General features: G+C 48.1%; 1 protein-coding gene across 3 annotated transcripts in view; it reads right to left on the bottom strand.

Annotated features, from left to right (window-relative positions):
- Positions 1 to 5869: 5869 nt before the first annotated feature.
- SORL1 (sortilin related receptor 1) overlaps positions 5870 to 24125 on the bottom strand; it is a 53231-nt gene continuing 34975 nt past the window's right edge. For 2 of the 3 annotated variants that reach the window (XM_037409756.1, XM_037409755.1), the window contains exons 30-48: positions 23412 to 23546; positions 22882 to 23037; positions 22153 to 22302; positions 21617 to 21745; positions 19970 to 20096; positions 19279 to 19448; positions 18580 to 18692; positions 18129 to 18233; positions 17089 to 17161; positions 15805 to 15887; positions 15423 to 15519; positions 14654 to 14838; positions 14062 to 14181; positions 13812 to 13976; positions 12752 to 12926; positions 12104 to 12210; positions 11250 to 11442; positions 10918 to 11130; positions 5870 to 10543 (exon numbers count right to left, since the gene is read on the bottom strand). In XM_037409756.1, the coding sequence (XP_037265653.1) occupies positions 10476 to 10543; positions 10918 to 11130; positions 11250 to 11442; positions 12104 to 12210; positions 12752 to 12926; positions 13812 to 13976; positions 14062 to 14181; positions 14654 to 14838; positions 15423 to 15519; positions 15805 to 15887; positions 17089 to 17161; positions 18129 to 18233; positions 18580 to 18692; positions 19279 to 19448; positions 19970 to 20096; positions 21617 to 21745; positions 22153 to 22302; positions 22882 to 23037; positions 23412 to 23546 (2564 nt within the window). In that variant the 3' untranslated portion in view covers positions 5870 to 10475. The remainder of the gene's footprint in view (positions 10544 to 10917; positions 11131 to 11249; positions 11443 to 12103; positions 12211 to 12751; positions 12927 to 13811; positions 13977 to 14061; positions 14182 to 14653; positions 14839 to 15422; positions 15520 to 15804; positions 15888 to 17088; positions 17162 to 18128; positions 18234 to 18579; positions 18693 to 19278; positions 19449 to 19969; positions 20097 to 21616; positions 21746 to 22152; positions 22303 to 22881; positions 23038 to 23411; positions 23547 to 24125) is intronic. The other variant, XM_037409757.1, reaches the window with a different exon arrangement.

Here is a 24125-nt window from a genome sequence, read left to right on the forward strand (position 1 = left end):
GTAGGTACAGTATGTCATTGGAAGGCTCAGCCTTCGAGGAAGGCAGGGTTTTCTTGTTTGGTTGGGGTTTTAAGCTCTTACGTTTCCTCTGGCTGTCACTGGGAAGGCCACATGGAAGAGCTTTAAGGACCGATCCTGAATGGGGAGAGGGGAGTTTGGAGCACACAACTCAGTCCCTGAATCTACCCATCTGTAAAGAATCAGCATAACAACACTTAATATGCTTCCCCAACATGGCAGTTGTGGGGCTTAATTAAACTGTGCGGAGTTCTCAGAGATCCTCAGATTAAAAGCTGTGCGTACAGTGAATTACAAAAGCAAACAACATGAAATTTTCCATGTGTTGTGCTAGAGCCGTCTTCGTTTACCAGAAACAATTTAATGTACCTCTTGCATGTAACTTGTTTATATAGGATGTGCTTATTATTCCAGTAGGAGGGAAATCTGGTAGTTTTGATTATTGTTTCTGAAGACGTAATCCACGTAAGGCATAAAATCTGAATACAGTGGTAAAATAGTACAAATAGTTTTTTTAACTAAATATATGTGTGTGTGTAATTAGCCATGGGAAACGTCATCAGTTTTAATAGGCTTGAAAGATGGTGGGAGGTAAATTTAATATAGTATAAAAATAAAGGTAATCCCAGCAAAAGACAGGCATGGAGCGGTTGCTAGAGTCACCGCAGGCAGAGACAGTACATGTTTTGTGTCCAACAATAGCAGCAGCATACGTGACTTGAAATGCTCTTTCCTTATCAAACAAAATACCCACTGGTTTGGCTTATTAGTGCTAATCTTCAAAGGGAGAAGCAGTCCTGAGGTTCCTGGTTCAATTCATAAGTTCAGCTCCGCTCTGGCAGCACTTGCTTGACAAAGTGCCATTGTTGCCCACGGCCGGGGCCGTGTGTGTGTGTGTGTGTGTGTGTGAGGTTTAACCTTCTGCATTTCCCCTTTTCGGCTGCACAAGGAATGCCCAAAGCTGTGCAGAAATATGTCTCTGATGTATAGTTTACATGTGAAAATGCTGCATTTGAACTTGTACTGACTCTGCTCAGAGTGGATCGGGTTAAATGGACTATTACAATGGCAGGAGCTCATCTGGAACTAATAATTTTTGAGGCCACCAAAAGTAAAAAGTGAAAAAAAAAAAAAAAAAAAGGAAAGAAAAGGGGGTGGGGGTAAAAGGGGGGGTGGGGGGTGGAGGAATCCTGGTGAGTTTGGTGGCCAGTGACTAAAGCTTCTGCTGCCACCTACTGCACATGGCTGGCAGCAGGGCCGGCTGGGAGCTGCTCGCTTTGGGCCGAATTGCCCACAAAACAGGTTAAAGAGTGAACATCGGGTCTGGCACGGATGGAGCGGGTTCGCAGCTCCGCACACCCCGCTCAGCCCTTCGCGTGGGGGTCTGGCCCAGGCTTGTCTCCAGCTGCTGTGGAGCATCTGGTGGGTCTGTTATAGAGGGAGAGGGACACGGTGCTTGGATTGTCACAGGTTTTGAGCCGCGCTCATTTTGCGTTGTTGCCACTTGCTTAGGATTCACCACCATGGAAGAAGTTTTTGGCTCCGATTTGGGGGGCCGTTAACAAAGCCCTCATCAACTGCAGGCAAGTGGCTGCATCACAAATCACACGACAAAACCAGCGCTCGGTGACCGACATCTGTTTTGTCTCAGAAAGCGCAGCACGAAAGAGCGATGCTGGTCGGTAGCCCCACCCGCTGGAACCGGCTCAAGCATTACCGTGCTTGCTGGCCTGGCTAGACAATAAACGGAGTCTATTTATTTATGATGGCTGGACTCTAGCAGGTCATTGGCATGGTCTCCAAGGGCGATGCATTCGAATCCCTTTCTCAATTTTCTCTCTGCCATCTCTCCAGGCTGCTTTCTATTCTTTGTGCCTATTCTCCCAGGAGATCTGGTCTTGAAACAAACAGCTCACCATCGTTGTGGCTCTTGGTTGTGAGGTTAAATAAGTTTAGGAGGAAGAGTACATTTGAAACGGTGCTGAGCCAAACACGCTATTGTCTTCACCAGCTCTGAGTCTGCTGTGGCAAGTTCCTGGGTACATAGGCGTGTTGGCTGAGTTACATATAGCTACTGCAAAGTGGAACTGGATTGAAAATGAAGCTCATCTTGTGACTAAACACACAATTGGGAATTAGCCTCTGGGCTTCTGTTTCTGGCTTTCCGAGGGATCTCAAGAAAGCCACGGCAGGGGGAAAGGAAAGCTGTGTAATTTCAGAAAGCCAGCCTAAGCCAAATGCCGGGCCAGTGGCCCTCAAAAGGGGTAGCATGGAGGGTGTTAGGAGAGGACCTGCCACACTGCTTTCTGCTGGCAGCGTGAGCAGAGCCTCGGGAAGCTGCTTGGGGAAGGGGTGCTAGAAACACAGAGGTATTTGGCAAGGTCTCCTCTCCAGCCTGCAGCACGGGGTGCGCGGCTCTGAAGGCAGCGCATGTGCTTCAGGAGCAGAAAGAAGCTGCATCCAGCAGCCCCTGGGCCAGCGGGGGAACGTTCCTACCCAAATCATGGGGTCTGGGATTTGTTTCATGTGGGCTGTGGTGCCTTTTACAGTCACAGGCCTCAGTATGAGGTAGTCACCTTGAGTTCCCTTTATAGTAAAGAGTATCTGACCTGTTTTAAGATGAGGGGAAGCACTCTCTGAACTACTGTGCCTCATCCTTGGCCACAGAAGGAGCCTGGAGTGACCCTCTCAGCTCGGGTAAGGATGAATCCTGCCAAACATTACACAGAGCCCAGGCCAGGATGAACCTCCAACCTCTTCTCTATCTTCTTGCCGTTATTCTTCGGGATCTCAGGCTTGGGGAAATACAAAATGTGCAGGTAGCCATTCTCGCAGGGGAAGGGGAATGAAAAAGTATAGAAGAACATTTCAGAATGGCTCACTCAGGTTCCGAATTCCTCCTTGGAGGGCATCTGCCTCCCTCCGCTGGCTACAGAAAGATCCAGGGAAAATAAGCCTTCTCGTTTGGCTGAGCCACCCTGGAGATGTGAGGCTTGGTGATGTGAATGCCACACCTCGGCCAGCTCTGCCTCACATCCTCCATCTCTAAATTACATTCCCCTCCTGTACAGCCAGTGTCCAGTTGTAGCCAGCTTCAGAGTGTATTTAATTAACTCCTTACCAGCTCACACCCTTGTTCACCATTCACTGACTGTCTTCCCAGCCTTCCTTCCCAAATCGCTGCCTAGGTCCTTTTTCATCACCCTCTACTGTCCTCCAAAGCTGTGGGATTTTTTCCAGCCCAACCCCATGCAGGTGCTCTTGCTGAATATGAGGTCAGGTCTGCTCCGCGCTTTGCTCTGCAGGGCCCAGGGAAAGCAAATCTGCTGGGCATCATGTGAGCCCAGCTATGAGAATCTGGGGGATGTGGGCTTCTGGATGCCTGTAATTTACAGGGAAGAGATAAACCACACATCCTGGAAGAGCCCTGGGCTGCCGTTTTTCTTGTATCCCACATTTGGCAGGTTGAGAGGTTTGTGGCAGGAGCCAAGATGTTGATCGTTAGCATGAAATCCTTCCTTCCCACAGACCCTCTCTTCCCTCCCTAGAGCAGGGGCTGGGCTACCTGGGAGCTCTCGGCTCCTCCATCTCAAATTCCAGCTTGAGTTCTGCTGTGAAATGTCCTCAGTTATTTCATCTTTCCTGCGGAGAAAGGCTAAACAAACGTTCAGCAGTCTGGCAGAAGAAACTTTGCTTACTCAAAAGAGGACCAGCAAGCCAGAACTTCAGCTGCTCTCTTTCAAGATCAGGGTGCATCTATTTTGTGAAATGTTTAACCCACGTTGGGAAGTGCTTTTGCAGTCTTAGCCTTGCCGCGTTTCCACCTGGCTTCCTCTCTCCTGCAGGCAGCTCACTAAGTCCCAAACCAATGGATCCCCATCCACCCCTCCATGTGGTTGCAGGCCATCTGCTGGAAGCAGCCCCTGATGCTATTTGTGGGAAAGAGAGATGTAGTGTCAGGAGCAGCAGGGTGCAGGGAGCCTGGATCCAGGCCTTCTGCCTGGGTTTGTGCCATGCACTCCAACCAAAGCTCCTCTGGCAGTTGGCATCTTCCTTCTTAAGTACCATAGTGGGGAAAAATGTTTTGCAGCAGGAATGCTCACTTGGATCTCTTTCCCCTGCATAGACACGTGTTTTCAAGGAGCGCATGGGATAGTGGCATCTTTTTGAGACCTCTCCCCCTTAGTCAGATGTGCTGTGGAGAAGAGGGAGCTTGGAGACACACGTGTGAGCAATGCAATCATGCCTAGCTGAGCTTCTCCACAGAACTCTGACACCAGCCTGAAACAGTGGGGAAAAAGAGAGCTGGATGCTTCCTGTGGCACACTTGGGTTTGGATGTAAAACAAGAGACAACTGGGGTCTCGAAGAGAAAATGATGTCACGCAATGAGCAAAGCTGGGAGATTTATTTGGGAACTGCCAACATGCTCAGCAGTTAGGAGTCATTGCCTAATACCATTACCTGAAGTGTTTGAGAGCAGGGTATACCTACTCACATGGGTACTATAGAGACTCTACGAGAAACTCTCTTATCTTTCAAGAGCTTGTTGCATTTAGAGGCTAGATAACAAGGACAGGTCATACAAGCAATAAAAGGGGAGAAGATGCAAAGAAAAGAGCCAGGGGAAAATTCCAGTACAGACTTCCAGGGCAGGTGGGTTTAGTCTGCACCTGTGACTTTCTGGCTGCTCTCCCCTTAATGGGTCTGAAGATGAGGATCAGGTGAGGGTCAGTGGGGTCCTCCTGTAAGAAGTTCATGGGCAGCCCAGGGAATGGTTTGTGAGTGGGACCGTGGGCAGGAGAGGCTGGGTTGTTCAGGCTCTCAGGCCAGTATTTCTTCAGTGCATCACAAGGTAAGCGGATAAACACAGTTCTGGTGAAGGCAGTAAATGATTAGGGGGAAAATCTTTCCTATCCATAAAAATCTGCAAGTTTTGTTAGGAGGGGAGGCATGAACAGATCCCTTTTCTGTCAGGCTTTTACACTGTCAAGATTTTCTCAGTGACAGCACTGAAGCTTAGAAGTCACGTTGACTACTTTAACAGAAAGTAGGTGCATGGGAATGAGGTGTAACTTTTTGTACCTCCTGGGGGAGCAATCTGTTTAGCAACAATAGGGAAAAATCAGTTTCATTCATGAAGAAGGGGGCAACAGGGAGGAAGGAATCGCTGTTCGTTAATGTTGCCTTAAGCTAAACATTAATGAAGTGCAACACTTAAGATGCTCACATGCCTCAATTATGTCCACCAAGCTCACGTTGCCTTTCCAATTATGTAGGCTAAAAAATGAGGTATGTGTGAAGAGACTGCTGTTTGCTCATTACCTCTTTCTGTGAGTAGTAATTCCGCTTGCTTTCAGCAGCTCAAGTGTTAGGTTGTACTTGCACACACAGGGTTTCAAACAGCAGCAGCCAAACAGTACAAACGCACCACACGGCACGGGGATGGGATTGTTGTGAAAATGGATTTTAACCAGGGGAATAATGCACGATGTGAGCAGCGAGCCAGGCTTAGCACTGGAGATGTTGTCCTGCAAACATGGAGGTGAAGCTCGGAAAGACCTGAAATGTCTGGTGTCTGAGGGTGTTGCTTACTGGCTGGTGCTGGCCCTGGAGGAAGGGGCTGAGGACTAGCCAGATAAGTGACTGATTGAATGGTTAGTGGTACCTTTTCAGTAGGGCTCTGCTGCTCCTTCTGCAGAAAGCTCGATTTTTCTGTTTCTGATCATCCTGTTAGGCTATACCATGCGTCCTTCTAATGTAAAACAAAAATCAAATATGGTTCAGAAAAACTCTCATTTTTATTGCACTAGACACAGAGGCTAGATAATAATTCTGGAAACTAGAAATCATCTTGTTTATCCAGTCCATTTTTATTATTATCATTAAGTGGGAAAAATTGACAGACAAAAATTCCTTCAAAATTGTGCAATAATACACAGCAGAATTCAGTGAATGGAAAAAAAAAAAAAAAAGACACAGAGTAGCAATTCAAATGGTATAGTACTAAGCTTCACTTAAGGAACCAGATTAGAAGTTGACACTACCTCTAAACAAAACTCATTAGAGACTGGATGCTTGTAGACTGCTGCACATTTTGAAGGATTAATCACAAATGTTACAGCTAGTTCCAGTAATGAAGATGCTCTCTGGGTCTAAGAAGTAACTAAGTCAATTGCACCATTTCCCTTCTGAAGTCCATTTGAAGTTGACTTGAAAGTTCTTTTGGAAAAAGTTCTTTTGGCCTTTCCTGAACAATTTTACATTTCCACCAGCGAATCAGTGAGATTTGTCATACTAGTGTCCTGGCTAAGAGATTTCAAGCACGCAGATCCTCAGGCTGAAACCCGCCCTGTGAGGAAAGGGCATACTGTGCAGGGAGAGTCGCTGGCTCAGGTGAGGTTGCCCTGGTGGCTAATGTGAGCTGGGTCTGCTTTTGGTGACTCTAGAAACGGGGTGAGTGAATACTCCTGCCCCGTCGGTCGTCTGGGCAAGGCAAGTCCCTCCCCACCCAGACAGGAGATTTCCAGTCACTTCTGCCAGGATTTCTAGAAACCAGCGACCAAGATGACCTGCAAACACAAAGGTCCTTTGGTCATGAGGCCAAAAGATGACTGTGTGGATGTTGGTAGCCACTGTCACGGCACGTGCTCCCTCACGCTCATATGCTCTCTCCTCCCCTTTCTGGCTGGGTATGCGGCTCCTATAGATCTGTATGTAACTTGATCTCTGTCCAAGGAAAACAGCCTTCTCCCAGCACTGAATCTGCAACCATGTCAAGGTGGGAGCACATGGAACAAGTTACGGCAGGGTTAGCCAGGGCGTGAACCTACAGCACGCCAGCTCTTCGGCAGATTAAATATCTGCATGCGGAGTTGTCCCCTGCGGTCAACGTGACATGCTTCGCCCCTCTCCGAAACTCCTCTCAGTGTGTACCCGGGGTACGGGCTGCCGGCCGAGCGGCAGAGGAGTTGTGAACTTGTGCTCCGGCTGGCCCCTGGTGCCCACAGTGGTGCTGGGCTCTGTGGAGGTGGTGGCTTCTGCAGGTCACGGCGGGAGCTGGGGCAAGCAGCTCGCCGCAGCCATTGCACAGAGGCGGCAGCCGACAGACTGACTGATGTGATTTATTCAGCCTGAAAGGATTGTTGTTTTGACCTTGAATGGGTGTTCAGACCTCGAGCCTAGAAAATGGTACCTCCTTGTCCTTTCTTGTAATAATCAAAACCCTCACCCCAAAAAAACTGTGGAAAAACCCAAGCCAAAGTAAAACAAATCTCACTGTCCCAAACCCCACCAGATTTTAGCGTGCAACTCCAGTCTTGTTCAAATGGACTTAAGAGTACCAGCAGGCATCTGCAGCAAAATCTGAAATGGATGCAAGCACAAATTAACTGGAAAGACTTCCTCCTAACCCGGGTACTTCCCATACCCCCTTTTTTCCTTATGGATCCAAACATTTCCCTGGGCTCATATGAGGTAACCCCAAGTCACCTCCCAAAAGTCAGGAGTCATGTCACATTGCGTAAGGCTACTGAAACAGAACCAGAACAAAATATGCATCCACATCCCTGTACCATATTTACAGCAGAACCCTCCCACCCCCTATACATCTCTGTGAACAAGATTCCGTGCTTCAAAAATTCATAAAAATATACAATTTACCCAGAACTGCATCTGTCCTGCTCACTCCCTGCCTGGGGCTTAGACTTCTCTATCTGTATATAAAATACACTAGCCCTGTGAAGTTGCTTTGCTGAGAGCACAGTGGCGATTTTTGCAATGAAGGGGAAGTCTGGGGGGGCAGGGCATGCCTCTTTGTTACAGTGTGGTGCACGTAAGGTGAGGTCAGCTTTGCACAAAGCCTGGCTGCTGCAGTGCCCCCAGGCCCCTGTGCATGCAGGGGTGACTGCAGGCAGAGCGCAGAGGGCTGTTCTGCCCGAGTTTCGTTAGTGGGGCACAGGTAACCAAGAGTGTTGCTTGTGAGCGCAGCATTACAACCACATGCTTTGCTGGCAATAGACTGAGCTCCACACGAGTGCGGCTGAGTCACGGATACAAAGGAGCCTTTCAGAGTGGCCAGAAGTAACCCGTCCCCCAGCCGATGCTTGAAAGCAAGCAACCAAGGGATTTCTGCAGAATATAAAGTGGTTACAAGGGTGCCCCTTGGTATCTTGTCTTCCAGGTAGAGATGGGCTAAATTCTACTCGCCTTACTGGAGCAGAATTTACCTTGGGGGGGAGTAAATCAGCAGTATTTAACCAATAGTAATTCTCACCAGAGAGGTACCAGCTTCTGGGATACTATACTGCAGTTTTCAGTTACCTGTGCCAGATATATTTGCTTAATAAGGAAGGGGTTCAACACTCTTTATCTGTGCTTTTAGCTTTCTTTCCTGTATAAAATCTTTTGATTTATATCTTTAGAATAGTTTAGCCTCTGATCAGATTCTGGTCTCTCTATGTAGCTGTAATTCTAGGCAAAGTGAGCTATATATGCTGGGTTGATTTACTCAAAATTTTTACTCCCAAACCACACCTGACCCACTAACAAGGTAAAAATATTTTAACTCTGCAAGCTTGCTGCTACTTATAAAAATCTGATTATAGCTTGGTCCCAGCTTTGGGGGAAAAAAACCTGCCACCAGGAATGATAACACCAGTAATTGAAAATAGAGTTAGTATTTCTAGAGTATCAAACCTTACAGAACTTTAACTTTTTTATACATTTTCTGTATGTGAAATTAAATGGATCAGTCGTGTATCAAAACATAGTTGGCCTCTCATCTCATCTGTAGGAAGACTGCAATTATAACTTAATTTACACAGCAAAAATACTTTTGGCTTAAATAAAAAAAAAAACCAGTGTGACAAGACAGCGTGCTGTATCTTACTGCTGTGAAGTTTTGCATATATAGAGCACGGACAGGCGTGACCCGTGAACATCCACTCGTGTCATTGCTCTTGGGTTGGCAAGTAGTTGGATTCGTGGTGAGATTCACATTTCACTATCACAAAAAAAGCTCGACAGTGCTAACCAGACATTTCTACTGTTACCTCTGTAGCCAGTAGTATGTCTTCTGGAAATGTGAGATGACTAGTTACGGGAAAATAATATATATATGTGTATACATATGTGTTACTTCTAAAGCTGAAGGTGCAACTACAGCTGCTTTTAGGAAATGCTATTGAAGGAGGGTCATATCCCTGCTGTAAACCAAATGAACGTAGATGTTCAGCAATTACTGCAATGTATGACTGGAAAATCCGTATGGGAAGCCGGTTCCTAGTTGTGCACAGTGGAGGCTCCCCCTCCTGTCCACCGACATGCTGCATCTTAGAGAAGCTCCACGGAGGAAAGGTGTCCTGACCAGCTGGGAAGTGTGTTTTATGGCATGCGCTTTAACTTCAGGTAGTGGCGACTTTTTCCAGTGATGTTACTGACCTGAACTACAGATTAATTGCGCCACACGTGATGGGCAGGGGCAACATCTCAGTAAGCGCAGGTGCCCTCCGAAGGGGGTTGGGCAGAGGTGGGAGGGTACGGTGTGTTGTTACTGCATACCTGAAAGTGAGGGTCTGCAAAGCCTGGCTGCTTGCACAGCGCTGCCAAAGGATGCTGTAGCGCTGCTGCCCAGGGGAAACCTCTGTGCTGCAGGCAAAGCCCCAGAAACCCTCCTGCAAACGGTCTGTGGGGTGTTGCACCCATGTGCAAGGGGTTGTGTGACCCTTGGCAGCACGACATCACAGGGATGCTTGTAGGTATGGCAGCACAAAGCTGAACTCATACGTAAAGTAGATGCTGCAGTATCCCAGGCTTTGAGATTGCTGAAAGACTGGGTCTTTAATAAGGGGGGGAAATATGTAAAAATAAGGATTTTTATTATCATGGCAAGAACAATGATGGGGATGCCAAGATAGTACTGTCTTGCAAGATAAAGTGGCACACGTTCTACACAATAATGTGTACAATGTCTGACGGCTTTGGAAATCTGTTCTCAAGCAGATTTCCCAATAAATTAACACAACAAAAATACTTCCATATAAAACAAAGTCCAAAGGATTTTTTTAAAAGTAAAAGCAAAACTTTCAGGGACTATATTACTTATCTCTCTCTACATATATAATCTCCTGAATTTTTTTAAAATAAATTTATTCTTGTCTTAGAAAAATAAAACGAGTAGCCAATTTAGTCAACGGAAAATATCTCACAGACTTAAAAGCATGCCCAGCAAGCATAGCCTTGTAAGACTAAATTAATGTTAAATCAAAGCAATTTGTTACTAAACCAACCTAGTCTGCAATTCACAGTCGATTACTACAAAGTGTATTTTTAAAACTTTTTTTGGCCCATATAAAAATAACATATTGCAACTCAAAGTGCATTTTTAAAATAAACAATCAACTATTTTTATCAAATAAAATATTTACACCATTTGGTTTTTACAGTCAGAAATATGCTTCATGCGATGACCATGGGAACATCATCTGAAAATCCAGTTATCATTGGGGCTTCGTCATCCTCATCTCCTGAAAAACAAACCCAAAGTGCTGTTATGCCGCCCTCAGCGGTTCATGGGGCACGACTAAACAGGCTAATGAAGGTGGCCACAACGCAGCCCTCAAAACCAGTATGCATTGCAGCCTTGCCTGTGCTGTAGTTGACTGTTGTATCTGTTATATTCAGGTTTTAATGGATTTGCATTAGAGAGAGAGTGGTTTAAGTGAAGTTGCTAAAATCATTTAGCCAGGGCCAGCTTTGTACTCTTAGGTCAAGATCAAATCCATAGAGATATTTATGCCAAAGGTGGCCCAAAGCACGGTAGAGAAGTTAGGTCTTGCACTGATGTAATGTCCTTAATCCTGTCCTGAAATGACACTGTGCGAAAGCGAGGGCTACATACCTAAATCATCTCCCGAGGAGAATATGGCTGAGCCCAGGCGGGAGCTGTAGTGGCTGTTGGCAAAGGCAGTGAAGCTGTTCTGCAGCCGTCTGTGCCTCATGTACAGCACCACGAAGCTGATCCCGAGGGTCACCAGCAGCAGGAATAGCACTGGTACCACGACGGCAGCCACATCTGTGGATCTACTGTTTTCTTCCACAGAAGAGTCTTCACCTAAGATGAGGGAGGGAGAGAGAGAAGAACCATTTGCAACCGACAACACGTTTCTCTAGTGAGTTTGTGAGGCTTTCCCTAGTCTGTTAAGGAGGATAGGGAAAGTGCCAGGGGCTTACCAGTTCCCAGCTCATCATAGAGAAGCGTGGCCGGCTCGCCACACATCTGCCCGCTGTACAGGCACCTGGCCTGCACGCTGAATGAATAGTTGTGGCCTATCTTCAGGTTGGAGACTCTGAAGAAGTTTTCAGTGGTGTTCCCAAGATAAGCCGTGATGTTCATCAAGCTGTCAAACATGTGAATCTCATAACCCTGAAAGTTGTGAAAACAAAGACACAAACCCCAAATCATTCGGCTGCAGAGGTCAGGCATGCTCCTTCTGATGGGCTTTGAAACTTGTTTTCCCTCCTGCATGGAGCTGTGATGAAATGCATTGGGCTGCCAGCCGGGAGACAGCCACGCGGAGCCTCCTTCGGGCATCCCTGTCGGCGTGCACTGACCTTGGCCAGGTCAGGCAGGAGAAAAGATTTCCGTCTGTCTGGTTCAGGTTCACGCTGTTCTTAGTGACCACACAAACCAGAGAGTCCAGTAACAGCGATGGCTTTTTTGGCAGTTTGCTACCTGACAGAGAACATGTCACAGATTTTCTATCAAAGTCTAAACAATGGCAATTCTTACATATTACCGATGTGCCTCCTGGCACCATGGGGCAGTGTCCTAACCCCAGTCCTTTCACATGTGTGACAGTTAACCTTCTCCAAGAGGACAATTCTGTTCCTAAAAGGTGACCAATTGGATCTACCTGCTTTAGTGCCTTAGTGGTGATACAAACTGGAGATACAGAAAGGGCTCATCAAGGACACTTAGAGGAGCAGAGTGTATTATAAGGAGTCTGTGAAAGGAGCCCTGCAGTGACTCTGCTCTAGGTTTTTCTGAAACACTGCCTGTAGGAAGGAGAGCCAACACAACTTACCCGGCTTTCATTGAAATTGCTCTCCTTTAATGCCAGGCTCTTCCAAAAAAGCAGAATATGGTCATTTTCTGTTATAATTTTTAAGGCGTCTGGTGCAGACAGTGGAACTGCAAATGAGAAAAAATGGCAGGCAGGTTAGGTTTAACATTGGTGACACTTCCTTTGGCTGAAAAACAGCAGTGGGGTCACTTCTGCAACGTAGTGGGTTTTTAGGCATCAGCACAATACTCTGCTTAGAAAAGGGCTGTACTGCAGGAGAGGATACTGCGGCACGTAATCTGGTAGGAGTTTTTCAGTGGGTTTTTATGGTAGGACTGTAATGGTGCTTCATGGTGTCTGCGCAGCCAGCCAGGTGCCTTTCCATCTCCATCTAGGCAGGAGAAAAACTCCGCAGCTATCGTTTGAGGGGCTTCTTCTCTGCTGCTGCCGCTCGGGGGTTTAACTGCCTCCGCTGGGAGCTGCAGGGAGGCCTCTTAGAATTGGGCTTTGGCTGTGGGAGAGGACTAAGCGATGCAGAAACACTGCTGCAGCCTCCACCTAGCGCAGGGGTGGGACGGATGGTGTGTGCGACAGGCACTGGATTCCTGCTAGTGGACAGTGCTGCAGGGACTCGCCCTGGCACCCACCCAGTGGTACTCTTTCCTTTACCTGTGTTGATCTTCATGCTGGATTCTTTGCTCATGTTTCCCAGTTGAACGATCACATGGTATTTGCCTCCCGGTTCAAGTTTCTTAATGGTGTACTCCACCGTGCTGTTGCGAGTTTTCACTTTGTAGATTTTATCTGTTTTTCTTACCAAATCTTTAACCGCGACAGCATATAACTGGAGAGGGAGGAAAGGCACACACAGTGAAAGATCTTATTTTCCTGCAGACTTGCTAGCAATCTCATACAATGGTAGGCTATTTGACGAGGGGGGGCTAAATTTGCATTAAGCCATGCCTGTGCTCGACAGAAAGCCTGGGAAGTAAGATTTCAAGCCTCTTGCTGGACTTGTTGGATCCCTGTCAGAGATCAGTGTTTACAGATATAGAAAATGCAGTTACTGGAACAGGTGAGGGCAGGAGGAAAATCTCAGGTTGTATTCCTTAATGAATCACAAGGATGCAGTGCAAACTCTTGCCCTCTCAAACTTTCCAGTTTTCCAGGAAGACTTATACCTTTAAACCTTTGCTGTTAAAGTCTCTGGACCAGAATAGGAGTGGAAAGCTTGCTGAGAAAATGACTCGCCTTCAATGGAGCGAGACCTGACTGTATGCCAGCATGCCAGAAAACAGAACCGGGCTTTGTTGGGGCTGTGCCGGCGCAGCTGGAGGGGGAAGCGGCGCCCGCAGCCTGGCTGGCCCGACACCTGTCCTGCTGACCTGGGGGCTGTGTTCCGGCACCGGCCAGCCCAGACTCCAGGGCAGAGCTGAAGCCAGAAAGGTGTTTTAGCACATGCTCAAGTTTGCTTTCAGATTCAGCAGCAGATATCCCAGACCCGACTCCTTTTAAATGCAGCATGTACATTACAGGCCTGAGCTAATGGCCAGTAACAGAAAGAGAGGGCATGCAGGTCTCCAAGGCGTCAGCATCTTGGCGATGACTATTTAGATGGAGGCTAGACCTGATCTCAGGCTCAGTTCTCCATGAGCAGCAGGGCAGGGATCTATCTGTGAGCCAATGTTTTGTGTGCAAAGGGAGAGGAGAAAGTGATGTGAGGTGTTACCATGTCCTGGTCAGGTGAGTCGTAGGGCGATTCCCACTTAATAACGGCGAACGTTTTCCCGGTGTGTACTGAGTGGAGGTGCCGAGGGGGGAGCCGGTTGTCAGGGATCATCTTCACCACAACGTAGTCGGATGGTGGCCCTTGGTAGGGAGACATCACACGGACCTTGAAGGGATAACACAGCAGTTAAGACGGTGCCTTCACATTTCGGTAGCAAGCAGGTAGGAATGGGAACAGAAAAGCAGCCTACCAGGAACAGGTACTGCTCGTCCCGCTGCACGAGCACGGTGATGTTGTGGGAGGTTGTGGTGGTGTTGTATGGGCTCCTGTACAGCTCTAGGAAGGACGTGGCATAGAAGATGCCATAGACCTGCAGGGGAAGAGCACAACAGGGTCGGTACAGAGTCTGGCACAGCCCAGAGCATCCATCCAAACTTTCACTGGCTGTCATTTTTTAGGGACACGAATCAAAGACCCTCTTTCTCCTGGGCACTTCCTCTTGCCCAAGGTCAGGTTCACTCTGCCCACTTGCCTCTGCACTCCCCACCCTAAAATCCTGGGCTCAGCTCTGATAACACAGCCGTCAATTGAAAGACCACTGCATCATGCTATCTGTATTACAGCCACTTCACTGAATCAGCAGCTGAACAAATAGAGAAGGCGGCTTGCTTTGCTTCTGGTTAAGGGGCAGCAGGTGCCTGCCCTGTTCTTGTAAGCATAAAATTTTCAGGCCCTGGGAATTCAATCCCAACAAATAATCCTGATTTAAGATTTTGCTTGTGTTTTAAGGCTCTGAGCTAGACCCCATCCTGGCTGGCGAGGAAGGAGAGTCGGTGCCTTACGACATTCCTCGGTCCAGTCCAGCTGCATTCCACTGCAGTCTGGTTGACGGCCTTGGCTTTGAGACTTGGCGATGCAGGTCTTGTCCCACTGGTCACAACATGTACAAAAGACAGAGGGCTGTCACCCAGCTCCGTCTTCGCCCAAGCAGAGATTTCATAGGGTGTGTGTGCTGTCAAATTTGCCACTAAGCAAGAAGAGAAACATGTACTATTAGGTGAGGCAAAGCACTGCAACGGCGGCAGGGAGAGAGCACTAGGGAACGGCCATCGTCATCAAACAGTCTTAGACAGAAGCCTGCCTCTCTTGGTTTGTGTCTTCATTAATTTTGAGTAGTCTCCTTTATACAGAAGCACCTGGGACTCTGGTATCCAACCTAGCCTGTGCTTTTCTGTGTCTGGATGCTTTCCCATATCTAGACTGAGCACACCAGAGATTTTTCCAAACCAGAAATATAATATGGACAGGTACCATACACAAGAACTCAAGAAATTGTTGACATTTTGTGGAGTAGATAAGGAACCACAAACAAAATCCCCTGTGATGAGAAAAAGCCAGTGCAGCTCTAGGGGATAAATCTGCTTGAAATCTCCAAGCCCTAAAAACAGAGGCCAAGGGTTTGCTGGTTTGTCCTCTCCAGATTTACTCTTTCCTAAACAGAAACTACTAGTTGCAAAAAAGGAAAAAAGAAAAAAAAATCCTATCGCCTTCACCAAAGCCTTCCATTCAATGTTGACTAAAGCAGAATTTTACACTTTGCACAGAATTTACCTTTTTGGATGGACTTTTCTCCTTCTATGATCAGAGTCCTTTTTTCCTGCCTGTGTGTATCAAATGTCCAGTAGATGTTCACAACGTAACCGCTGACCTGTCAAACAGCAAGGGCACACAATACAAACTATCAGTTCAGCTGGTTTTGCATGCAGTGAAAGACTCACTGCTGAAAGCCTTTGTGTGGTATTTTCCATCCTAATTAAGAGAGCTGGAGTTGTTTATGAAAAGTAAGAAATTATTTGGCATGAAATAAGGAGTTTTTAAAAATTATTGCAATAAATTAAATAGGCAACAGCTTATCCCATCCAGTATCTACCATTTACCCAATGAAAGGCTTCTTTTCTTTATTTTAGGTTCAAAGTAATGGTAAAAATGTTACCTTGATATTAGTAGTCATTTTTAGGCTGAAACTTATGGAGTCCTCGCCATAGCTCTCAATGCGTATGACAGGTGGAGGAATGACTGGAAGGAGAGAGAGAAAGAGCTGTTACCACAGCACAAAGAAATACAAATTCTTATTGAGAGGGGACAGGTAAAATACAAGCTTCTGTTGTGACAACCAGCTCTCAGACCAGGAATTTGCCCATCTTTCCAGCCCCAACCTTGCCTGTCTCCCGTGTGCCTCAGAGAAAGCCCTGCTGTACCTCCACCATTTTTTTCAGTCAATCACTTAAAAGCTGCTTTACCTGTGCCTTGCTCAGCACAGGCTGGGAGCACAGGGGTCTGGGCACAGGTATTGTCCTTCTGAACTCAGTGGGACAAGCTCATATCCCAATTAATGGCTTCTGGCCTTCCGAGGAACTGGTGAGGGAGGTCAGGAACTATCGATGGGGACAGCTGCCAAACACTCATGCAAAACCTGAAGTGAAAGCTATTATAGTTTCTTCTATCTCTGTTGTTCTAACCATCAGGTACTCATGTACTTCATTTTATCTGAATCCTGCAATTTTAGTAGCATGGTGTTTTCCTTCCTTCCTTTGTCAACATAGCGAGCATGCACTTTTATCTAACAAATTAGCAGACAATTCTGACATCAGAATATAGCTTTGGAAGAAAAACTTGGCATGAAAACAAGTAAGTTCAAAAGGCTTTTCTAAAAAAACAGTTTGGAGGGAAATGATTTACTGCCGTGTTTGAATTTATCTACTGTCAGACTGTAAGGCTGTGATAGTTCCTAGGAGCCTTAGCCATCTTTAGGTGGTCTAAACTACATGAGATGCAGAAACCATCATAAGCATAAGCTAAGAGGGGGAAGAATGAGCAACCATCCTTTCAGCCAGCAACAGTGAAGGAGTTAGTGGTAATGCGTCTTGCCTGCCTGAAGGTAGGATCTAGCCTACACAAGTCAGAGGGAACCCATCTGCAGTCTAGGAGAGAGGGGCACCTTCTGGACAGGCTTCTCGTCCACTTCCAGAGCCATACATCCACCCTACGTGCCACAGAGTTCAGAGGAAGACGCAGCAACCCGTTCAGACTTGCCACTGAACTTTGAGGCAGCTCAAGTTAAGGGAAATGGTACAGCAAACTTGTTAAATAGTGCAAAACACTCAACAGGGAAGAATAAAGGGTGAGGAGATGGCTATGCATGCTGCTGCTAACACTTCAGGCTTATATTCTGCCTTTTTGTTATGTTGTCTGAGTTGACTGAAACAACAACACTTACCTTTGCCTTTTATGGTGGTTATGGATTTGGAATCACTCCAATTTCCCACTCCTCGACTAGTTACAGCAGCAACCTTTTCAAAGAAGAAGGTTAGTTAATAAGAATAAATGTACGCCACCAAAATTGTATAATGCAAACAGAGAATGAGGTCAGAGCAAGGTTATGGATGTGGTGGAGCTCATGGGAAAAGGACTTTGAAGCAAGCAATAGCTTAATTACTTGGCAATAAAATGCTTATTACAGAGATAAAGCAGACTACTTTAAGTCAATTAAAGGAATCTAAGGGGAGGGAGGTGCACCCTCTTTGCAGATAACCACTCTCTCATGAGATCTTTATGAAAAGTCCACCAAGATAAGGAGCTCTGGACTCTTATTTGCCATAGTGTAGGCAAGAACCATGCCGGTGAAGTCCATGTGAGTGCTGAATCTAGTTCCAAAGATTTATTTGGGAACGGATTAGTATGGGAAGGAATATCATGGAAGGAAAGACTTGCTCCAACCAGCTGTGAGAATAACACTGATTCATGGGGCACGGTGAGGGGCATTTATCCCAGTGACCTCCCCCAAGAACCCATGCTCGCTCAGCACAGGGCGGATGGACGATGTGGCAGAGTATATATTTCTCAGGGCTCACTGTGCAGACTGGCATCTCTTATTCTTATTACTTTTGTCTGTCGTTACCCAGCTTCTCCCATGTGCATACATTCCCCACAGGCAGATCTGCTCCTTTTCCCAGTGATACAGTAAGGACCAAATTTATCTTTGGCCCAGATCCAGTACAATTGCAGTGACATTGGAATGGGCAATTAGTAGTGCAGATTTCATAATACAGCCTCGTCTTCTGGGAGAAGGAGCAAATCAAGGGCCTTAATTCAGGCCCTGAAACTATATACATTCACAGCGCAAATGCCAAGCCCCCTGCCATTAAAGGAGCAGGATTTTAACAACATACTTTAAACAAGTACTTGACTGTGAAGGACTTAGACCATTTAGTGAAAAGTAATGAGAGCATGCAGAGGTAAAGCTTTGAAAATACTCACTCTAACTGTGTATAACGTGTTGACCTGTAAGTTCTTGATCTCAGTGTAGTTCTTGGTGGTTCTAAGGGATGACCACTCCTTGGATCCACTCCTGCTGTATTCCACCTAGAAGCACCAAAACAAGGGATAAGGCTCCACAGTCAACAACACTACAGGGTGACAGGTCCCTCTGTGTCAAAATGTCAGGAGAAAGAACTACAAAAGCTTAGAAAGGGAGCCAGAAATGAAACTGTGAACCTGAGAACTGTGTCGCTACCTACAGCCCTGCAGCACTTCTTCTCCCAACATGCCCAATGCCCTCAGCAGATTTCCTCTACAAAATGTCCTGTTCCTGGCCCACCTGCCACTGCAGAGATAGCTGTGCTCCACCAGGCCAGCCCGCGCTGCTGTGAGCCCCCAGCAGCCTTCCCCATCCCACCGCCGACCAGCCCCGCTGGGCAGCAGGACTCACGATGAATTCCCGTATGAGGCCATGGGCGTTCACGGGGGGACTCCAGCAGCCTGTCACCACACCCTCAGCTTCTTTTTTCAGGGACAGCTGAAGGTTAAAGGGAGCATCTGGTACTAGGGAGAGAAACAGAGGTGTTAGTGACAGTCGCAGCTGTGTGTCCAGATCACATGGGGAAAAGCAGGGACCCCCTGAAAGGCCGGGACAAAGCAGGGATGGCCAAGCAATCCCGGCTCATGGAAGATGTTTTATTCCTGCAGTGGTGGTCCAAGTCCCTTTCATGTCCCTCTGGAGCAATGATGCCTTTTTTGTAACTGTGGTGGAGCCAGGATTTTGTTAAGCTCTTTGTTTTATCCTGCATCCCTTTCCTCGCCTGCCCTCCACTCCGCAGCTGGACAGATCTCGCTCCCTGTGTGTGGTACCAAACAGCCCCACAGGCTCAGCACTGCACTGTGAATTGAGATGGGCTTCCCAGTGGTACTAAACCCCTAAGTCACGGGGACGAAAGAGAGCAGGTTGGTGACTCAGTGCAGCACCCACTCTAGGCAGGGAACCTGCAGCCGTTTTTCCCAGTCCAGTACAATTCCCAGGCCTGTGGAAAGGCTCCTTTTGTTCCTAACAGGGATACCTCCACGGTATCTCCTTTCTAAGCCCAAGCGGCACGCATCAGGTCACTGGTATGAGCCATGCAGGTCTGCTTACATCCTTCAGGTGCCCGCAGAGTGATGAAGTCATTGGTGTTGTAGACTCGGCTGAGACACTGCACTTGGATTTTCACCTGATAGGTACAGTCAGGCTTTAGGACTTTCAAAACACTGTTGGTTTTGTTGCTGTGGGTTTCCAAAATCTTCCAAATGCTTTCACCGACCATCCTGCACAAGATAGTAACACCCCTCCAGTCAGGATGGTGTTCAGTACCACAGGGGATACAGCTTGGCCCAAAGGGTGAAACCATCTTTCTGTACGTTAAGAGCTTGCTGCTTAGTTTTCTTTTCAGTAAAAAACACACCACCGGCTTGGAAAGATGCTCTTTGAAAGCCTGAGCTAAACATAGCTTAGTGACTTAAAAGCACCACCCTCTAAGGTTTCTTAGTGGTCCCACAAGACCCAAGTGGAACGCCACACCCGCACCCCCGAACATAGCTATGTTACTGTCTGAGCAAACAATCAGGGAGGAAACAAATACAGCTCTTCGCAAAGGTCCCCTAGTTACAGCTATTTTGGGTCTCCTTTGCAACCAAGTATTAGAAGATTTTCCAAGCAGAACTAGATTGTGCAGCTCTCAGTCTTTCAGGCCTGATTCTGTACAGTACTTTGCTGTAAACAGGGGCAAACTGATACCTCATGCTTCTCCTGTAATAGTAACGGGTCATGGGTGTAATGGGTGGTGTACCTGTAGTAGATGTTGTAGACGCAGGAGGTCGAGGACATTCTTTTTGGCCGAGCCCACGTCAAAGTTACATCGCCGGAGAAATCAGCTGTCCACTGGAGGTTCTGGACTTTGTACACAATCGTGTCATCTAAGCAGACAACAGGAAAAGTTAAGTCTGTCAGAGTGAAATGAGCTCTTTGCCCAGAATAGAAACAGGAGTTATGCTTGGAGCACAAACAACATGCAGAAGCAGAAACAGTAGAACAACTGAAGGGAGTATCTGCACCATTCAAATTAGATGCATAATTTAGGTGGGTGTTATCAGTGGAGAAGAGCAGGCTTGCCAGAAGGCAGTTCGGAGCAGGAACATACCCCTGGTGCTCTTAGTTCTCCCCAAAATGTCTTGGTTGTCTTTATGCTGCATCATACAAGCATCCCCTTTCCCCTATGGAAAGATAAAGTGTGGCTGTTGATGAAATACTGAACATCACTTTGGAAGCGTACCAGTGCAAACTGATCAGTGCAAGCTAAGCCACTGTTCTACCCATGTGATGAATCTGTGCTGTCACTGCAGGCCACCCAGACCCTTTCTTTGTGTGTTTTTCCTTATCACATCTCACATTCAGCAGAAGGACCCAGGTGAAGGCTGGTAATTAAGGCAGTAGTCTGGGGATTGCCTTGACGCAAGCTCTGTGGCTGAATCGCTACCTGACCTTGTGAGAGGCATTTAGGGGACAGCAGCACTGTGAAATCCAGCGCTGGCAGCGGTGGGGACTGGAGGTGCTTATCTGACACGGCCCAAATCCACGCCCTGCTCCTGCTAGGCCATTCCCTGCTCTCTCCCTCTGGGGATGTGTGTCGGAGCCCACATCCAAACACTGTGAGCTGGCCCCGCTCGGGTGCTCAGCTTCATTCCCAGTGCTCTTCAGAAACCAAGCAGAGCCGAGCCAAACTGCTGCTGCTTCACTTCCCCTAACCAACTGGAAATGAAACCCAGCAGGCACGTGGGTCCATGGACAAGCACAGCAAGACAACCTGTCTGAAGGAAAAGAGATGGTTTCCCCTTGGCGTAGCAGCCAAGCCATGAATCTCGGCAGCTCCTTCCCCCTCCCCGGAACCTGCTAGCCTCTCCCAATCAATATTTAATTAAAGAACTAGAACCTGATTCATGCTCAAACCCCCAAGCAGCTCAGTAGGAAAGCAGCTGAATCTCATGGCTGGCCAGACAGCAATTGATCGCTGTCATCTGCCCAGGGCACGCTGCTGTGTGCATCCCGCCTGCCTCCACAGGGCCATCAAAGGCCAGCGTGGGAGGACTAGCGAAGGCAGCAGGGCACGTGCCATGGCTCCCAGGGTCACCTTGCAAAAGAAGACAGAGCTGGAGACTATTGCTTCACCTGTGTGTCACATAAAATAGAGAGCTTTGCTCCTACCCATTCTAAAGTTATTTTTCTATGTCTGAGGCTGCTGGAAGACAAATTGTCAGTGTAGAAGATGGTTGGGAAGTTTGTCCCAGCAGGTTATAAATGGGTGAGGAGGAAGCCTGGACAACTGAACACAGGCAGGTACGTCTAGGATGTTGTGAACGAAAGGTCACGTAACCAGGAGAGCACCTTTGCGTGCTAACACAGAGCAGGGCATGAGAAATGGGAGAGGGCTGCTGCTTACCAGTGCAGTTCCTCTCATCGCTGCTGTCTGAGCAGTCCAGATATCCATCACACCGCTCCGTCACCATAATGCAGGCCTCTCCGTCCTCGCATTTGTAACCATTAGGGCACGACAGGGTGCTGTGAGTAGCTGAAAGAGGCAGAATGGTTTCAGGACTCAGCGCAGGAACACTCTCTGACCAGCACTGAGTTGCCTGCAGTGCCAGTGCTGCTTCAAAAGCAGGCATGATGCTGGGGTGGCTGCATGTCGGGGAGGGAGCTCAGGCAGAGCGTGTCAGTCATAGGGCTGTCTTGTTCTGGCTGCATCTTCTGACATGGTGGCATCAGAAGAACCTGGAGCTTATCCCACAGAAAACAACTGGACTTCTAATAGGGATGGCACTGGTTGTTTGGGCTCTTTATTCCTATTTTTACTGTAACGCTGCATTTACTGCAAGGATTTCACCAGCGATAAAACTCCTCAGTGGCTCCCCCATCTCACAAAGAACTTCCCAAGGGAAAGAGCCAGGCGAGACACTCTCCCCTCGCGGCACTCACGGCAGTTCCTCTCGTCCGTGCCATCCTGGCAGTCCCGCACACCGTCGCACCGCTTCCAGTTGGGGATGCACTTGTGCAGCTGCTGGCACTCGAACTCGAACCGGCTGCAGCGTCCTGGGAGCCCCGGGGGGGTGGCCGTCACGTTGGGCCCTGCACACGCCAGCGAGTGAGGAAACGACCCCAAGGCACAGCCAGGCGGCTGCTGCCACCAGGAGGGACCAAAACCTGTCCCCAGGTCCCGATTCCACTAGATGGCAATCTCTTCCCATCTAGCAGGTTCTGCTGGAAAGACACCTAAGCCATCCTCTCTCCTGACCGCAGAGGGCTGGGAAAAGCAACTGCCCGCCCGGCGGGGGATGTCCTGCAGCACCTCAGAGCTCGGCAAGCCTTAGCAAGGACTGCAGCGAGGAGCCCTCTTTTACCTTCGGTGCAGGTGTGAGCTGCAAACCCAGCCTGCAGCCCTGCTCTCCGTGCCCCTACACAGTCTAAGACATGACAGTGAGCAGGGGCAGGGGCCTGCTGCAGCAGTACTTCAGTGCATGTGGAGCTGGAGCAGTGTCCCAGATGGTAGCAGGAGGTCTGACCCCAGGGAGAGAGGAGAAGGTGGGTGGGCTTTTACACCACGGTGTAATTTAACCCTGTGATGTGGGAAGGCTCTGAGACTTGAAAGGCCCACAGTCCTTGCAGATGTGACCCTACAGGAAAAGGGTGACGAAGAGAAAAGCTTACGTGAAGTTGGGCAGGCTTCCTCGTCAGAGCCATCGGTGCAGTCCTTGTAGCCGTCACAGACCCAGCTGTTCATGATGCAGGTGCCGCTGTTGCAACGGAAGTGATTTGGTAAACACGTCGGTGAGATCGATGTAGTAATGGGATGAACTGGAGAACCTAAAAATGCAGCAGGGAGAGCTGATCTGAGATCCTTGCTCCTGCGCACAGGCTGTAAGCCGGGCCCATTCCCAGCAGATTGAGAGCCACTAGTAATGGAGGGAAGTGGGGAGCAGGCATAGTATTACGAGCCCAATGTTTTCATCTGTATTGTATCTGCACAGCTCCTAATCAGGATTGCCAAAAACACAGAGTAAGAAGATATATGAGTGCACACTCAGCCCATTCATTTTTCAGAGCCATGGGGGCTGCCACAGGCTGCCCCAAGCAGCGCTGTGGGAAGGCAGCTGATGCTGAGAGTGGTCTTTCAGTGTGCCACAGCCCAGCCTGGGCCAGGGCTCCCGCGAGCAGAGCAGAGCTCTGTGTGCCCTGACCTTCACAGTCCTTCTCATCAGACCAGTCCCCGCAGTCATTCTCCTCGTCACACTTCCACCGGTTGGGGATGCAGTGCCCATTCCCGCACTGGAACTGGTAGTACCGGGAGCAGTTCGGGGCCTCTGTTGGGTTTTCTGACAATGAGAGGAGAGTCCCATCAGCCCTACAGTTATCTCACCAGCCTTCAGCACTGCTGAGATGTAGAAGCACCTCAGGCCAGGCTACAGCTGGCCCAGATAGCATCAAGCATCACCCTATTTCCCTGAGCAGCACAGGCAGGGTCCTTTTTCTTCATCTTCAGCATCCCCACTTCTCACAGCCCTCGCTAGCCTGTTGCCACCGCTATTATGTCTACGTGCTGAGTGCTTCATGGCCAGACACCACCTACGATCTCAGAACCAGAGCTGACGGCAAAATTCAGACAAAGCATGGCAGAAATGGAGAAGCAAACCCTGCAAGTCTGAAATGAAGACGCAGCTGCTTCATTGCCTGGGTACCACTCCTACAGCTACCCAGGGAGCAGTGGTAAATATTGAGTTTGGCTGAAAACTGCCTGTCTGCTTTGGGCTGGGAATCTGTGGAGTAAATCCGGTCACACATGATTTAGCCAACCACAAGATCTGCCAGCCGTATCCGATTTTCAGTGTGCTTCACTTTACCTGCATGCAAGATGAGGAAAACGATACTGATCTCCATGCAAGACATTGCGATGA

The sequence above is a fragment of the Falco rusticolus genome, chromosome 16 (genome assembly GCF_015220075.1).
Source record: "Falco rusticolus isolate bFalRus1 chromosome 16, bFalRus1.pri, whole genome shotgun sequence".
In the NCBI taxonomy this organism is placed as follows: Eukaryota; Metazoa; Chordata; class Aves; order Falconiformes; family Falconidae; genus Falco; species Falco rusticolus.